The 16,779-nt window shown below is 36.3% G+C and overlaps 1 protein-coding gene across 4 annotated transcripts in view; it reads right to left on the bottom strand.

Moving 5' to 3' along the window:
* LOC110464206 (caskin-1-like) overlaps nt 1-16,779 on the bottom strand; it is a 61,307-nt gene that overhangs the window by 18,033 nt on the left and 26,495 nt on the right. For all 4 annotated transcript variants that reach the window (XM_021519301.1, XM_021519302.1, XM_021519303.1 and 1 more), the window contains 2 exons: nt 11,796-12,011; nt 294-488 (listed from right to left, as the gene is read on the bottom strand). In XM_021519301.1, the coding sequence (XP_021374976.1) occupies nt 294-488; nt 11,796-12,011 (411 nt within the window). The remainder of the gene's footprint in view (nt 1-293; nt 489-11,795; nt 12,012-16,779) is intronic.

Below are 16,779 nucleotides of genomic sequence, written 5' to 3'. Positions count from 1 at the left end.
GCCCCTCCCCCATAATAACTGGACTAGACCCCTCCCCTATACTTACTGGACAAGGCCCCCTCCCCCACACCTATTGCACTAGGCCCCTTCCCCCATACTTACTGGACTAAGCCCCCTCCACCATACTAACTGGACTAGGCCCCTTCACCCATCCTTACTGGACTAGGCCCCTCCCCTATACTTACTGGACTAGGCCCCCTCCCCCATACTTATTGGACTAGGCCCCTCCTCATACTTACTGGACTAGGCCCCCTCCCCCATACTTATTGGACTAGGCCCCTCCCCATACTTACTGGCAGGCCTGCGTGTACGAGCTCCGCCACGTTGATCTGGCTGCTGTAGCCACCCTCCTCCAGGCGATCCAGACTGCCGACGCTGGAACTTGACGTACTGTGGTAGCTCTGACGTGATGATACGCCCGACTCGTAACTCTGGCCGGACAGACGGTGCTGGTTGTTTATCTGTACATTCGCGTAATTATGTGTTACCTGAAAAAAAAAGAGAAAAAAATGCATTAACATAAATTTAAATCAATATTTCTATCTTTGTGTATCAAAAAAAGGAAAACAATTATAATTGATTTTGTTATTAAATTTCATAAATATGTTGAATACCACTTAACTGTACTGGCAGATAGCTGTTCCATTGATTGGCAAAAACACAGAACACTTCTATGTTAGATTCAAATTTTTACACTAACTATTTAAAGTCAAATTAGATCAATCCTGACATAAGAATTCACATTCCATGATTTGAATGCTAAAAAGTATCCGATGAAATACAAACATTTTACAAAATATAGTGCAGTTCTGATTCAGGTATCTCCTGTATGTCCCACTTTTTGTACAGAATGGAGTCCCCTTCAATACAGCAGTGATTCCAAATATCATATTCTGGAAAGCTACTTTTTTATGATATACACATTTCTTGTCAGGAAGTTATCAGATGTTTATCATTTGACATTATAGAATCCTGTTGTTTACGATTGTTTTTATTTTAAATACTACCGACTATTTATCAGGGAAGGCATTATTTTTTCTGCACTTTTTATACCTCTGGAACAGCATATAGCACCTAATCCAGTAGTTTGGCTAATGTCTATAGCTAATCAACTTATCTTAATGGATGGGTTGACAACTTTCTACAAATAGTAACAAGTGACCTTAACCTTGACCTTGAAGACCTGAAACACAAATTCATTCAAGGTCCTCTTGTACTTGACCTTTGCAGACTTTTTTTCTCACTTCCCTTTAGAAAATTATGATATTGTGCTAGAGTGAAGACAGTTAATAAATTGTGACATGACAATATGATGGATTATACTACATGCCCCCTGTGATGTGACGATATGATGGATTATACTACATACCCCCTGTGATGTGACAATATGATGGATTATACTACATACCCCCTGTGACGTGAGGATATGATGGATTATACTACAAACCCCCTGTGACGTGACAATATGATGGATTATACTACATACCCCCTCTGACGTGAGGATATGATGGATTATACTACATGCCCCCTGTGATGTGACGATATGATGGATTATACTACATGACCCCTTGTGACGTGACAATATGAGGGATTATACTACATACCCCCTGTGATGTGACAATATGATGGATTATACTGCATACCCCCGAGACCCCCCAAAAATGGCAGGGTTATAATCACACTATAAAACTACTGTTTTACATGATAATTACAGAGTCAACTGCACAATAACAACCATTTCTATGTTGTAAAATCTCATTTTAAAATTCCAATATCAGAATTTAAATTCAAACATTACAGCAACTTTTTCTTTATTGATTAAAAAATCTTGCGAAATTTCTCTATAAACCCATATCAACCCAAATAGTTATTCAGAAGAAATTAAGCTGACTTTCAGAACCAGATCAATATGCAATTAAGTTATTGCATTCCTCAGCTTGTGAAGAATGTTGCCCAATATAATCCAATGGCATGTCCAACAAGACTGGGGCACACACAGTTGAGATGCTAGTATAAAGAAGTTCATGCTAGCAGCAATTTGTCTCCCGATTTAACAACATTCTATGGGTCTGGTTTCCAAAACAGATGGTTGCCATGAGTACATGCATACCAATATGCCTGTAACCTTTGGTAGTTAAGTTGCGCAGCACTCTGTAAGAGTTTCTAGTTCTCCAAAAGTCTGTTTAGCTTAGCAAATCTGTAACTGATGCTTTTCAAATAAGATATTTGAGAAACATTTTTTTATGTTTGTAGTTATCAGATGGACATTCTGAATCAATATAAGTGTAATTTAGATTATGAATTTTATAATTATTGAAAATATTCTAGATAAAAGATTTTCATGAAATTAGCATAAAGCTGATCATGCAATGATAATCTGTTATTAAGCTACAACTTCTGGTACACAGGACCCCAAGTCTTGACAGTATTGTTAGCATATAAAGTGGTGTAAGTTAATTTTGTTTCAAAAGAATCTCACAAATTTTACAAATACTTTAATATTTTTGATCTTATGGTGATAATTCTAATCATGACTTCTCAGGTTCTGACTGAATTTGACAATGAAATTATTCCATTTTCAAAATTCACACATGAAATATTCATGTCAACTTCTCGTTAAGTTAATTAGGTCTCAAATGAGTAGTCCAGATGATATTGTCTATTACTGACATTCTCACATTCTTAGCCTGTGTAGGGACTCCTCCTATGTTGAGATAGGACCCGGACACATTGACACAAGGAACCAAGTCTAGGATTGTGTGGTGTGTATATAACTCATCAACCAGTATCTGACAACTATAGCACTGGTGGAGATAGTGAATTTTAGTTCTAGATAGAACTAACTCGACTTAACACTGTCCCAATGGTCAAAGACTGTCAAGTCCTACTGTATGTACAATCAAATGTGGTTACTTATTTAGCACCAAATAATTCAAAAATATCACGCCAACCCCTACAATCCAATTTGCTAAATTTGACCTCTAATGATCCATCCCTCAACAACCCAGAGTGATTATTGTGACACCTAACAATCCAATGTTATTACGTTAACTGCCACTACTCCAGTGTGATCATTTTGATTTCATACAATCCATACAATGATGATTACTCCACCCCATCAATCCACCTTATCGTAATTCTAACCCTTAGAATCTAATGTAATATCTGTGATCTCCAGCAATCCATTAGGATTATTTAAACCCTTGTTAACAATCCAATATCACCCTAAAAAAATAGTCATATAAACACAAACTATGTACCAATGCTCCACTCGCCTCCTCGGTTATAGTGCACTGTGAACAGGCATATTTCTTGGCAAAGTCTGTAACGGAATGTAGTCTTTTGATCTTTTTCATAATGAAAATTGGGTTTGTGCTGATTACGGCTGAATCTTATGGCCAATAAGCCATGTTGGTAAGTGCTGTTACAATCCCGTAATAACATGTCTTAAAAGTTCGTTCTGGAGTTTTGCAGCACATAACATCAGCCTTTTGTAATTATCCATAACAGCACTGGCATGTATTTATATTAATGTCGTTACATTCCCAAGTACATCCATAACGTCATCAGGTTGTATCGCCAAAAAGTTCACAAGCATGCTATGTATTTCCAGATTTCAAAAAGTTTCAAATAGCCAAGTACATTCAGATTTAATGAAATAGCCAAGTACATCCAGATTTCATCAAACAGCCAAGTACATCCAGATTTCATTAAATAGCCAAGTACATCCAGATTTAATGAAATAGCCAAGTACATCCAGATTTCATCAAATAGCCAAGTACATCAAGATTTCATCAAATAGCCAAATACATCCAGATTTAATAAAATAGCCAAGAATATTCAGACTTCATCAAATAGCCAAGAATATCCAAAATGTTATCAAATTGCAATGAGTACCCAGAAATAATTGACTAGTGATGCGTATCCGATACGCCTCCAGAAAGCTGTATATCCAGTAACACCAGTCTGGCAAGTATTTCTACATGTCATAACATTGTGAAATATATCAGAAATATCACTTCACTGTCAAATATCCAAGATGTGCCCAGGTTGTACATCAGAATGAGAAGAACGTCTCATCTGTTACTGTAGTGTCACATACATCCAAGCTTTCAAAAGTATCCAGTGTGCCAAAGATGGCATACACCGAGTTGACACTAGTCAAAATATTTGGTTTTGCCACGTCTGACATCATGACTGAGCGCTGTTTCCAAATCATTGTGGCGATTTAAGATTCCCCTGGTTCTTCTATAAAGATACATTGTGGGAGTGGGTTCTGGCAGTCTAATAATATTTAACCCATAATTGTCGCAGAAAACCGGAATATATGTCCAATATCTCGCCCATCATATATGTCAGCACTGCCAGACACACGGTACCACGGTAATCCTTTAGTCCTGATGTCATTACAGTCTGTGAAGATCTTTCTGCCATACAAGCTGAATGCTGAATGTCCGGTCTGATGTCCAGTGGAGCATGTTGTCATCTTATCAGCATGATGTCCATTTGTATGTTACTGTTGTCCTTGTGTACGATGTCCAGCATTGTCCAGCCACACAGCTGTGTTATTGATTTCCTCTTTGGTAACTTCAAAGGTCACAGATCCAGTTTTAAGATAGCAAAACACATTGCTTCCCATACATATATTGACAAATAATGAAATTCAATCTGAAGCTATTTTCAATGTCTTCTCTGAGAAAATAATGATTAAAGCTGGAGGCCCAATCACAAATTCATGCAGCGCTACACTACCCGAAAGAACTGCGGCAGCTCTAGGCCACGATAACAAGAAATAAATTTACAGCAAAATGTTTGAAACCCAAACCTTGAGGCCGGCAATAATTGTCATTTACGCTGCCTGCTTTTGAGGGTTTATCAAAGAGTTAGAGGAAGCCCAACTCTATAGAAATCAATAGAGGTATAAACATTACATCAGGTAGGTGATAACTGCGAGACAGTACCGCCACATGTATATGTAAACGGTGCTAGATCTGCTGCTCTGTAGGCCACCCTACAGCGAGTTCAGGCAGCAGCGGAGTCGGACAGATTCAGCATGATAGTGAACACCTCTAACGACACCCCGGGGTTACATAATGGTAATACTATGACACAGGGACCCCAAACCTAGAGCTGGTTAAATTCAAATATCAAAGTTTCCTGTAGAACTACACACTATTTGTCTGTTACTGAACATCTTTAATAGAAATTGTACATAACTTAGTGCCGCGAATGTGTGTATGTCTATGGGTTATGTTGCACAAAATCCATACACTGCTTAAATTATTCTTTTATTTTAAAATTTCAGTGCACAGCTGATTTTATTTTTCTTCTGCCGCCAAGCTTAAGCCGCAGACCAGATGTACTTAAAGATACCAAGCTAAAATGTGTCCACCCTGTGTTTCAACACTACTTAATATTAAAACACTACACGATTTCCAGAAAAACAATTAATAAAGATAATAATCTGTTTGGGTATATCAAACGTTAGCCTCTTATTAGACTCGTTTCTTTAATTGTCCTGCTGTGAAAGTTACCGATCTCTGAAGACGTAAGTACATTTAATGTACAGTCTCAAAGCCAGAGCCGATGTAAATAATTGAACATGAAATTTTCCACTCAATAAGACGGAACATGGAGAGCAAATTAAAAACTGATGCAAAAAAACACTAACTTTCTGTTCTTTTATTCAACTTTAAATTAAACATGCAATAACGAAGCCATGAACTCGTTAAATTTCTATACATCTGGTAACAACACAATTTCCTACATGCAATAATTCAATTTACTCCAAAATAAAAATTCTCCGTTTTTTTTAATTCGTCATCTCACTATTTCCGATAATTTTGACAGCATGCTTATTTCTGAAATTACACAGATCCCAGAAGTGAACAAGTAGGATTTCAACCTAAGCAAGCATAGTCAGCTTGATATTACGAGAATCTAATTCTTCATTCTAGTACATTTCTTTAATAAGTGTAAATTCTGACAGAATTTTTGTCATAATCACTTTGTTGTATTGTATTAACATTCCAAGGTTGTAGGAATAACTCATTATTTTCTTTTTAAAATAGTGAGAAAATGTAACTTCATGCTTCCGCACGTCTAAATACCTGTGAAGGCAAGCACAATACAACACATGCCAAGATTCTATTAACCAACAATATTTTGAACTGAAACTGCAACCGTGGAGAATGCCTATTGATTTTTTGTGTTGTGTACTTGATGATGGAAGTGAAAGTTACTTAGGCAAGTATAATACTTGCAACAGAGTGGAACCACTAGGGAAAGCAGCGTTAATCATAATAAGGTTTATTACACAGCATTCTGTACTGAGGATGGTAGTCACTGTTCATCACTAGCATTCAAAAGTGGTAAGCCGTTGTCTGACGGTGAATAGCACAAGTATTTAATGATTAAAACTATGAAAACAAGAGGCCCATGGGCCTTAACGGTCACCTGATATATTTATACAGAGAGTTGATTGTGTTTTTAACACGAACAGAAATATTATTCAGTGACAGAAAACAATAAAACCACCTTATTCAATATCTAGCATACAGATTTAAGACTAAAAAGTATTTGAAACTAGCACCTCTGATTCTAAACAAGAAAAAATGAAGAAATTTTAGCACACTGACTCCTTTGGGCCCCACCCTACAGCCCTTGGGGGTAGGGCTGGCTCAAAATTTTCAAAGTATCAAACTGTCAACTCAGGGTTATAATTCAAATCAAGTTATTAACATGTAATATTCAAAGTAGCATTTGCCATAATAAACCATAATAAATTTTGCCCCCCCACCTTCCTTCCCCAGGGGGTAAACGTGAGACCCTAGGGTCATAAACCTTAAGACCCTTCCATCTATGAAGAGTGTTTGATTCTACCATATCTGGGTCTTTGAGAAGATTTTGTTTTGAAATTTCAGTCAATTCAACCCATCAACCCTGGGAGGTCAGTCAGGGCTTATATGTGCATACCATCAAACTGCTATCCAATACTGATAATGCTAACCCAAATTGAATTACTTCCAATGAAAATTAAACAAATGTTGGTCCAAAATGTGATTTCCTTATATAAACTATAGTAAAGTTTATCCCCTCTTCAGGGGTTAACGTGAGACCCCAGGGTCATAAAATTCACAATTTTCGTAGAGCACCTTAAGACCCTTCCATCTATGAAGAGTGTTTGATTCTACCATATCTGGGTCTTGAGAAGAAGATTTTTGAAATTTCGGTCAATTTGACCCTTTTTGACCCCACCAATCAGCCTTGGGGGGTCAGTCAGGGCTCATATGTGCATACCATCAAACTGCTACCCAATACTGATAATACTATCCTAAATTTAATTACTTCCAATGGAAATTAAACAAATGTTGGTCCAAAATGTGATTTCCCTATATAAACTATAGTAAAATGTACACCCTCCCCAGGGGGAAACGTGATACCCAAGGGTCATGAAATTCACAATTTTGGTAGAGCACCTTAAGACCCTTCCATCTATGAAGAGTGTTTGATTCTACCATATCTAGGTCTTGAGAAGAAGATTTTTCAAAATTTCAGTCAATTCGACCAATTTTGGCCCCACCCAATAGCCCCGGGGGGTCAGTCAGGGCTCATATGTGCATACCATCAAACTGCTACCCAATGCTAATAATGCTAACCTAAATTTAATTACCTCCAATGGCAATTAAACAAATGTTGGTCCAAAATGTGATTTCCCTATATGAACTATAGTAAAGTTTACCCCCTCCCCAGGGGGAAAAGTGAGACCCCAGGGTCAAGAAATTCACAATTTTGGTAGAGCACCTTAAGATCCTTCCATCTATGAAGAGTATTTGATTATACCATATCTGGGTCTTGAGAAGAAGATTTTTGAAATTTTAGTCAATTTGACCCTTTTTGGCCCCACCCCTCAGGCCCCTGGGGGCTGGGGACCAAACTGGCAACTAATTTTGTTGACCTTTGGCCATGGAAGGTTTCTGCAAAATTTCATTGAAATTGGTTCAGGGGTTTTGGAGAAGAAGTGGAAAATGTAAATTGTTTACGGACGGATGACGGATGTCGGACGACGACGGACAAAAGGCGATCGCAATAGGTCACTTGAGACTTTGGCTCAGGTGACTAAAAGCATCATGCCTTTTTAACAAAACAAAGAACATTTCTGTTGTTTTTCTAATGTAAAGTGTTCCGGATCTTAAAAATAAAATAACTAATATCAACATAAATAGTTTTTTCATCAAAAGGATCAGTAAGTTAGTGTTTTTTCTCCTCGAAAATACATGTAAGCGTACCATTCAGTGCATAACTAGATATGAAATTTAATTTACAAATTAATAATTTGTGAGGAAAAACTAAATTATATACATGACTTCTACGTTACTTTTCTTGACGAGAATCATAGATGACATGTTTAAATATACAACATCGTATGGCGCAAAGGAAGGTTTCGCACCGTAAGCCTTACTAAAGTTTTAACCATTGCTAAAGAATTTAAATAATACTTAAATTTTCTGTCTTCAAATCAGTGTCATATGATGAACAGAATCTTATAATTGTAATCAAAATGAAACTACATCAATTCAAATTCCTCATGCAAATCAGACTTAAATTGCTAGGGCCTTCGAATATCTTTCAGTGTATCAACCTGTCATTTAAATTTTCAAATTATTTTTAGAAGTTCCAAAACATTGATTATTTCTGGTCTTCAGATGATCTTGTAGAATTCCTTTTCATGTAATTTTAGTAAAGAATTTCAATGTTTTCCGAATAATTCTAGCTAAAAGATTTAAGTTAATTTGTGTGAAGCGCCATCTTGGCTTTTTTTTTAAAGTATGATCATCTTTACCAAAATAATTTTCATCGACTGTACTTTGCTCAGAATTTTTTCATTTTCCAAATTTGTTGGTGTTTTTTCATCTTCAAGAAATGTTATATCTATGGAGACCAGAACATCTAATTTTAGATGATTTTTTTTGAGGTTTAGTGATATCACATAAAAATCATTCTTTATCACGTACTACTTGTAGGTAAGCTAATTAGACTTTTGAAAATGACAAGAATCAGCTTTTAGACGGATTTGGATTTCTGATTCAGTTTGACAAGTAAAACAAATTTCCAAACGCTTTAAAATATATTTACTAAATCAGTAACGCCTTGGCAGGGCAGGCACTACTTAGATGCTCGCGATTACACTCGCATTGCATGCTGTCTTTGGAATGCGCATGATTAATCACAAAATTTAAGGCAAAGCTTTTATTTTGGAATTTGTAACTTTTGGATGAGTTTCAATAAAATGAAATTCCTCTGATTTGTTTGATAAAAACTACACATTGCACATTTCAATGAAAGATTCATTAATATTTGCGATTTATTTTTTCCAAGATCTGTTGATAAATTAACATTTGTAGGAGTTAAGCTCTAGTCTCAATAGGAGTCTCGGGGATAGATTTTCAGGGCAACATGTCAGATTTAGTTGTTACCACGTATGTCCCTTGATATTTCAGTGCCGTAGAATTTCTGTTTTTGACACACATCATTATTTAAATGCAGGGTAAGCAATGTACCGTAACACTGTCATCAAGTTCAAAGTACCACAAATTAATTTGCATGTAAACATTTTGTATGCTTGTGATTTTTCTCAACCTGTAAAGCATTGTTAACCATAAAACTGTGATGAGCTGAAAATCTTAATATTCAGAACACAGAAAAAACCTTGAATGTCAGGGAAAACATAAACGAAATAGTCACATCATTCGAAATATGGCACGTTCATTGTTTTCAACCACCCTGATTTGGTTTGTTCCGTTAAATCTCCTTATGAAAAACACAAAGTTAAAGAAGAAATCCTGATCTTTTGAGTGTTTGAATCAAAAATATAATCAAATTTGAATGAAGCATGAAAATAAGCCTCTAAAAGACACTGAACAGAAAAGTACAGGTCTGTCCTGGGAGCAGAGCTTTATCCCACAAATGTTTTAAAGACAGTATAGAAGTGAAAATTGAACACAAGCAATGCAGATTGGTGCTTGATTATGATTGAACACAAAACATTTTGGGAAAACGTATTATGGGCTGGACAATTATCAAAAGACTTTTGAATGTTACAGTTATGAACATTTTCATTCCAAAAGTCAAAAGACCAGCAGGGGTGATTATTCAAGTATAGGTGATTGTGAGAATTGATACCATATTTTTGTCTTACAATAAAACTGTTCTATGCTCAAACTTTTCTTAAAACGAATGTATATTGTTATGCAATAAAACTGTTCTACGTTTTTGATAGAACTAAAATGTACATCTTACAATGAAATAATATTTCATCTGCTTCATGTCGCTTACATGTTCATCTTGCGATAAAAACACTTGACAAGACAACAAACATCAATATCGCAGTGTTATTGACACTATAATGGATCACGTCCACTCCACCAGAGTACTTTAAAGTGAAAAATAAATCCTGTACTTTTATTTACGATTTAAGAAATGTGGAGACTCCGATAAAATACAACTTCAATGTCCAAATGAATCATGCTCTCGTCAGATCCACCACGAAGACAATGGTGGTGTCGTCTGCTCGCTTGTCTGACCTCTCTACTGAGATGCTGGCAGGTGATCTCTAGCTTAGATCCAATATCCTGTCTGCCGAGGTTGATTGAAATCAGTTCCAAGGAACATCAGACTCTTGCCTCAGATCTAAAACTCGTCAGAATGTAATAGTCCTCCTGTCCAGTCAAGTTTTGCTACCAAACCAGCCTTTACATGTTAATTTGATGACTTCCTTCCACAAAGGTTATCTGATGTACTCGTAGACTAACAGATTCTACAGTTTAACTCAATAAACTCAATCTGTGCTATTTTAAAAAGTAAATGTAACACCCAAAGCTGAAACAAGCTCGAGTCCAAAGTTCACATCAGCACCGAGTATTCAGTGATATGCTAGAAACCCCAATTACCACTGGGCCATATAATTACATTATGAATATTTTTGCAAAATATTAATCCCCATGAATGTATCCACATGTAAGAATTCTGATATTTTTCATGATCTATGCAGAATGACCTAAAAATGTCAGAATATTCTGTCATATGATTGAGATATATATTGTATTTAATGGGAAAACTAATTATTTTCTATTAATTACATTTCTAAAGCATAAAGAAGAAATTATTGGTGCATCAATTAAGAAAGTTATTATTATCAGATTGATAGAATTTCAAAAATGTAAGAAATTGTGCAAATAAACATTTCCTTGACCTTGATGGAAATATCACACAAACAAGCATTTTCGTGACCCCAATCTCTATATCACTTTTCATAACTGATTAGAATATAACACAAACACTTCCATGACTCAGGTAGGACAGTTACACAATAACTAGAAATGTGTCTGTAAGGCAGGGTTACCATTCCCACACTTAAGAAATAAAGCAAGGTCACAGAGGTCAAAGTCAAAGGTTGAGGTAACGAAAATCATACATGCTGTACTTATAGAGGAGCATTAGCATGAGGAATTGCAGGACCCTAGCTGCAAAACTTAGTACATAACTGACCTACATGCAAGAACTTAGCCAATGTCAGAGGTTCAGGTCAAGGTGAAGGTCACAAAGAGCCCTGAAACATTCTGTATTCATCAAAGTACATATGTATGTTGAGTTACCTGTCTCTGTCTGCAGCACTTAATCATAACCGACCAAAACACAAAAGCCTAACCAGCTGGACGCATGAATGTATGATGTCCAGCACCACTTCATGGCAGGCGAAACAAAGATGAAACCATGGCGACCTGAAGGCCACATACCTTGGGTTCTAAGTGGCCTGTGCTGTAGCCCCTGCCACTGTCACTGCTGGCGGCACTGTTACGATTACTATTGGTCGGACTGCCTTTGGCTGGACTAGCGGTCCTCAGGTCCCCAACGATGGAGTATGGAGTTGGAGATGCCCAGTCGCCATGGTGATTGTGTAAGTTGTGTTCGCCAACATGGTTGTGATTATCATATGGTCTACCATTTACATTCTGAAAAACAGCAATAATAAAATAATTTAGGATGTGAAAAATAACAACAAAATGAAAGATTTGGGATTAGAAACAGCCCCATTATTTTCCTTTATTCCTCGATAAAATCATTTTTCTATGATAAATGAAATGTGATATGTTACATCCTGTAGTTGTAGTGTCGCAATGATGTCATAATGTCACAACTAATATTCAAATCAGCACCATATATAAGGGAACAAGGGGGAAAATGATTTCAGGTACTCCACCTTGGTAAAATAATAGCCACTTTCTGCCGAATTGGCAGGAGAGAATTTCTTTTTAGCTCAATTGATAGAACAATGGACCAGTAAGCCAGTTCCAGGGCTAGATCCATGCAGGGACATTAAAAACTAAATACCGTTGTTACAGGTAGGGCACAAATACATTTGCACTCTCAAGTGAAGTAACTGGATAGAACATGATAGTATACATTACTGATATCTCATAGAACCATATAAATTGTAGATAATAGTGCAAGTCCATTGTAAAAAAACTTAGTTCTGTCACAACAATTTTAAAATCCGGTTGCGATAAGTAACAGTTCATTAAGACACCGACAAGAAAACAGGTCTCTATGCAACTTCCCAATCAGCATCTGCAACAGAATCTACCATAGAGTGATTACAGATCTACAGACTGCAGCACTAAGTGAACTTTATGGTGGTAAGCTGATAGAGCCACACCACCAGGGTGATATCACAGACGACTTACTGTGGCACTCTACCTTGCACAGTTGCACATATTTGTGAAGTTTGATGCGTGGCGGCAATAAATACCACCTTTGTGTCACAGAGGTAGACAATTAATGCCATTTCAAATTACAGCAAGTAGACCCTCTATTGGAAACAAACACTAAAAGTTTCCTGACCTTTTCAATCATTCAGCAGTCTTACCTCCCAGATGTATATCATTGATAAGAGCACAGACAACTTGCATGCTCACATCCACAATGTATTCCAGGGATGGTGAAAGGTCACAGCCAGAAGGTGAAAGGGCATTTTTCAAAAGGGCAGAGGTCATAGACAGTTGGTGAAGGAGATCAAAGGTCATAGTAAAAAGGTGAAAATCTTGGCCATTTAGTGAAAGATCACTTCCTACGAGTCATGAGAAATCATCAAAATTCCAATTCTTGAAATCAGGTAGGTGAAAGGTCTTCAGAGGTTATATAGGTTGCTGGTTTCAGTGCTAAATTGACATATTTCCTCTAACACGGAGAGCTTCATCAGCACTATACATAAAGCTCTTCCAACATTCCCAATCAATGATGGAGGGCCAAATGGCACTTCTCCTTGACAACTCATGCATGTAAAATATCCCTGTTTTATCATTACACATTCTGGGCCTGTTCGCCTTCACAGCTCTACTAGTTAAACACTGCCGATTATTGATGTATCATGTTTGGCTCCAGTGTAGGGTACGAGGTACTTGTGCACCATTTCGCTATCTTTCTGGTCCAGACACCTTTATGCATCAGGAATCTAATTTTATGGCTTTTGTTTTATGGCTTTTATCTTAAAAAAATTATTTTGAACAATTAAAAACTTATCTGAAAAAAGCAGAGAATATGAAATTGAATTTCATTATCTCCACTGTATACTGAAGATATCCAAACACACTTCACTATCTCCACTGTATACTGAAGATATCCAAACACACTTCACTAAGATATTGTCCATAGAGACTAAGAATGTTCTAAATTGGACAGCCAATTCAACTCTTTGAAGTCTGCTATACAATGTTTATACAAATTCTGCCTATTCTGCACAATCAAATCTTTTTGTAATTTTTTTCACATTGAAGATTTTTCAATTCCAAGTTGCTTGAATATTCTAAAACTGATTCCGATAATTAAGCTATTTCAAATTACACCAGTATCTGACGAAACCAATGTATTTACTGAGGTATAATTACCCCAGGTTGTTTTCTGTACATGGAAGGAGATTTATTTAATGAATCAAGCTGGCCTTGTTTTATACCAATACTGTGTGTCTATAACAAAGTCCTGTTCACTATTTCCTTAGAAACGAACTTGCTGACCTCGTAATGTTTACCCCTCAATGATCTTAATATCCATCATCAAACAATTTCCTTGACAACCAAACAGAAAATTGTTGATCAGTTTGTATGCTTCTTTGTCATTGCAAAAATTTAATTTAAATGTTTTTTGATGGATAATTTCCAGGAGATTCAAACAAAAACGTGATCCCCCAGAATACAATTTAATCGGGTTACCTCCTAACTGGGGCCTGGGTCTGTATTTAACATCAAAGACGGCCATTATTGGGTAATGGATCAATTGGCCGAATCAACATCTGTTATTTACCGCCATCCTTTCCACATTCACTTCAGTATAATCCAATAACCTCAGTCAACACACACAAACCACAGACCGGTTCCTTGAACATTATTGTAGAATGAAAGTATATCTTTAAGCATAGGAGCTCTGAGTTGCTGTGGTACAGATATGGGGAATCTGCAATTTACCTTAATCACCGAAAAGGGATTATTCTATTTCACTGTATTTATATAGTTGGACTTTAACTGTTCGACATCCCAAGGGGACTGATTCATGGTGGCAGGCAATGTGTACAGTAGGCAGGGGTTTTAATTAGGTTAGCTAGCTTCTCTGGAGGAATTCACACAGAAATTCATTAAAACAAACTACTCACGAACCCATACATTATTTATTTGATTGTCCTCCATAATTTGGGTATTTAATCTTAAAGTAATGAGTAGTCTCCCCTTCTGACCAAGAGATTGCCTAAATGCAACTGTTGACCCTTAATGACTGAAATAGTTCATAAGCTGCAAAACAATTTAAAATCAAAAACATACATGCAACTGTTGTTTACTCTTCAAGACAGATAACGATCACATACAACTAATTGTTCTCTCCCCTTCTCAGATAAGTAATGATTACACAAAAAAGGTGTCTCCCCTTATGAGACAGGTAACAATCTTATTAAATAGTTGTCTCCCCTTCAGAGACGGATAACAATTACACACAAAAGTTGTCTCCCCTTCTGAGACAGATTACAATTACACACAAAAGTTGTCTCCCCTTCTGAGACAGATAACAATTACACACAATGGTTGTCTTCCCTTCAGAGACAGATAGAAATTACACACAAAAGTTGTCTCCCCTTCTGAGACGGATAATAATTACACACAATAGTTGTCTCCCCTTCTGAGACAGATAACAATTACACACAATGGTTGTCTTCCCTTCAGAGACAGATAACAATTACACACAAAAGTTGTCTCCCCTTCTGAGACAGATTACAATTACACACAAAAGTTGTCTCCCCTTCTGAGACAGATAACAATTACACACAATAGTTGTCTCCCCTTCTGAGACAGATAACTATTACACACAAAAGTTGTCTCCCCTTCTGAGACAGATAACAATTACACACAATGGTTGTCTCCCCTTCTGAGACAGATAACAATTACACACAATGGTTGTCTCCCCTTCTGAGAAAGACAACTATTACATATAATAGTTGTTCTTGGAAAACCTGATTTTTGTGTGTTTAATTTAAGAACTGTAATTCATTTTTAAAATACCCAATCACTTGAAAAGCCTGTAGACACTTGATCAAGGCCCGCTTCAGTTGTAAAATTAAATATGTACCAACCCTGGGAGGTCTTACAGTAGCCAATATTGACTCTGAATACATCAATCAATTATGTAAATGTGTACTACATGGCCACTTGTAATACACTGGTTTAACTATAGATAACATTTAATCGTCTTCAAAGGGAAACATCACTTAATACAAATTTGATGAATAAATCCTCTCAAGAATGTTTCTCAAGTGTGCTGAATTCAACAAATTTAATCAAAGATTTAATTAGGACACTATGCCAATGGTCTTTCTGAACTATATGCTCATTTAAATCTTCATAAAAGCATTACCTCGAAGTACTGTGCATTTGGTTTAAACCTGGACACGCTATTATCCTCACAGAGTAATTTACTGACAATTCAATGGTCTACTTGGCATAGATCTGACAATTCAATGGTCTACTTGGCATAGATCTGACAATTCAATGGTCTACTTGGCATAGATCTGACAACTCAACATCCTAGCAATTCTGATGTGGAATTGTCAGCACATGAAACGAATAAAAATATCTTCTGAATCACTAGATATTTAACGCTTCAAAACAAATACTCCAATCGTAGCTTTTGACAACCCAATCATCAAACAATGTCTACTGAATACGAAAACTTTATTTTCAGTTGACAGGTCATCAACCAAGCATTTAATGAAGCAATTAGCTAATTGACCCGTTTGTTAATTAATTAACAGACACAATACACTGGACAAATGAACCATTACACAACACAGGATGTATATAAAACCTTTGATCATAAGGGCTATTTTGTAATTCCTGATCAATTGTCATTTCAGGCCTTAGATAAAAGCTTGGTTAACCTAGTGAGAAATTCATACAAACTTTTAACTTGTATATGCTAAAACAATACCAAAATTTAAAAGTAAACCTACATATAGATGTCTGTATATATTTTGATTATTTTTTTGAAGACTAAATGCCACAAAAGTAACCTGAATGTTATTGGTGTATGTTAAAATATCCTAAATGTTATAGGTGTATGTTAAAATATCCTAAATGTTATAGGTGTATGTTAGAATATCCTAAATGTTATAGGTGTATGTTAGAATATCCTAAATGTTATTGGTGTATGTTAAAATATCCTAAATGTTATAGGTGTATGTTA

The sequence above is a fragment of the Mizuhopecten yessoensis genome, unplaced genomic scaffold (genome assembly GCF_002113885.1).
Source record: "Mizuhopecten yessoensis strain PY_sf001 unplaced genomic scaffold, ASM211388v2 scaffold10971, whole genome shotgun sequence".
Classification (NCBI taxonomy): domain Eukaryota; kingdom Metazoa; phylum Mollusca; class Bivalvia; order Pectinida; family Pectinidae; genus Mizuhopecten; species Mizuhopecten yessoensis.
The sequence above is the reverse complement of the archived record's forward strand: the minus strand, read 5'-3'. Positions and strand labels throughout refer to the sequence as shown.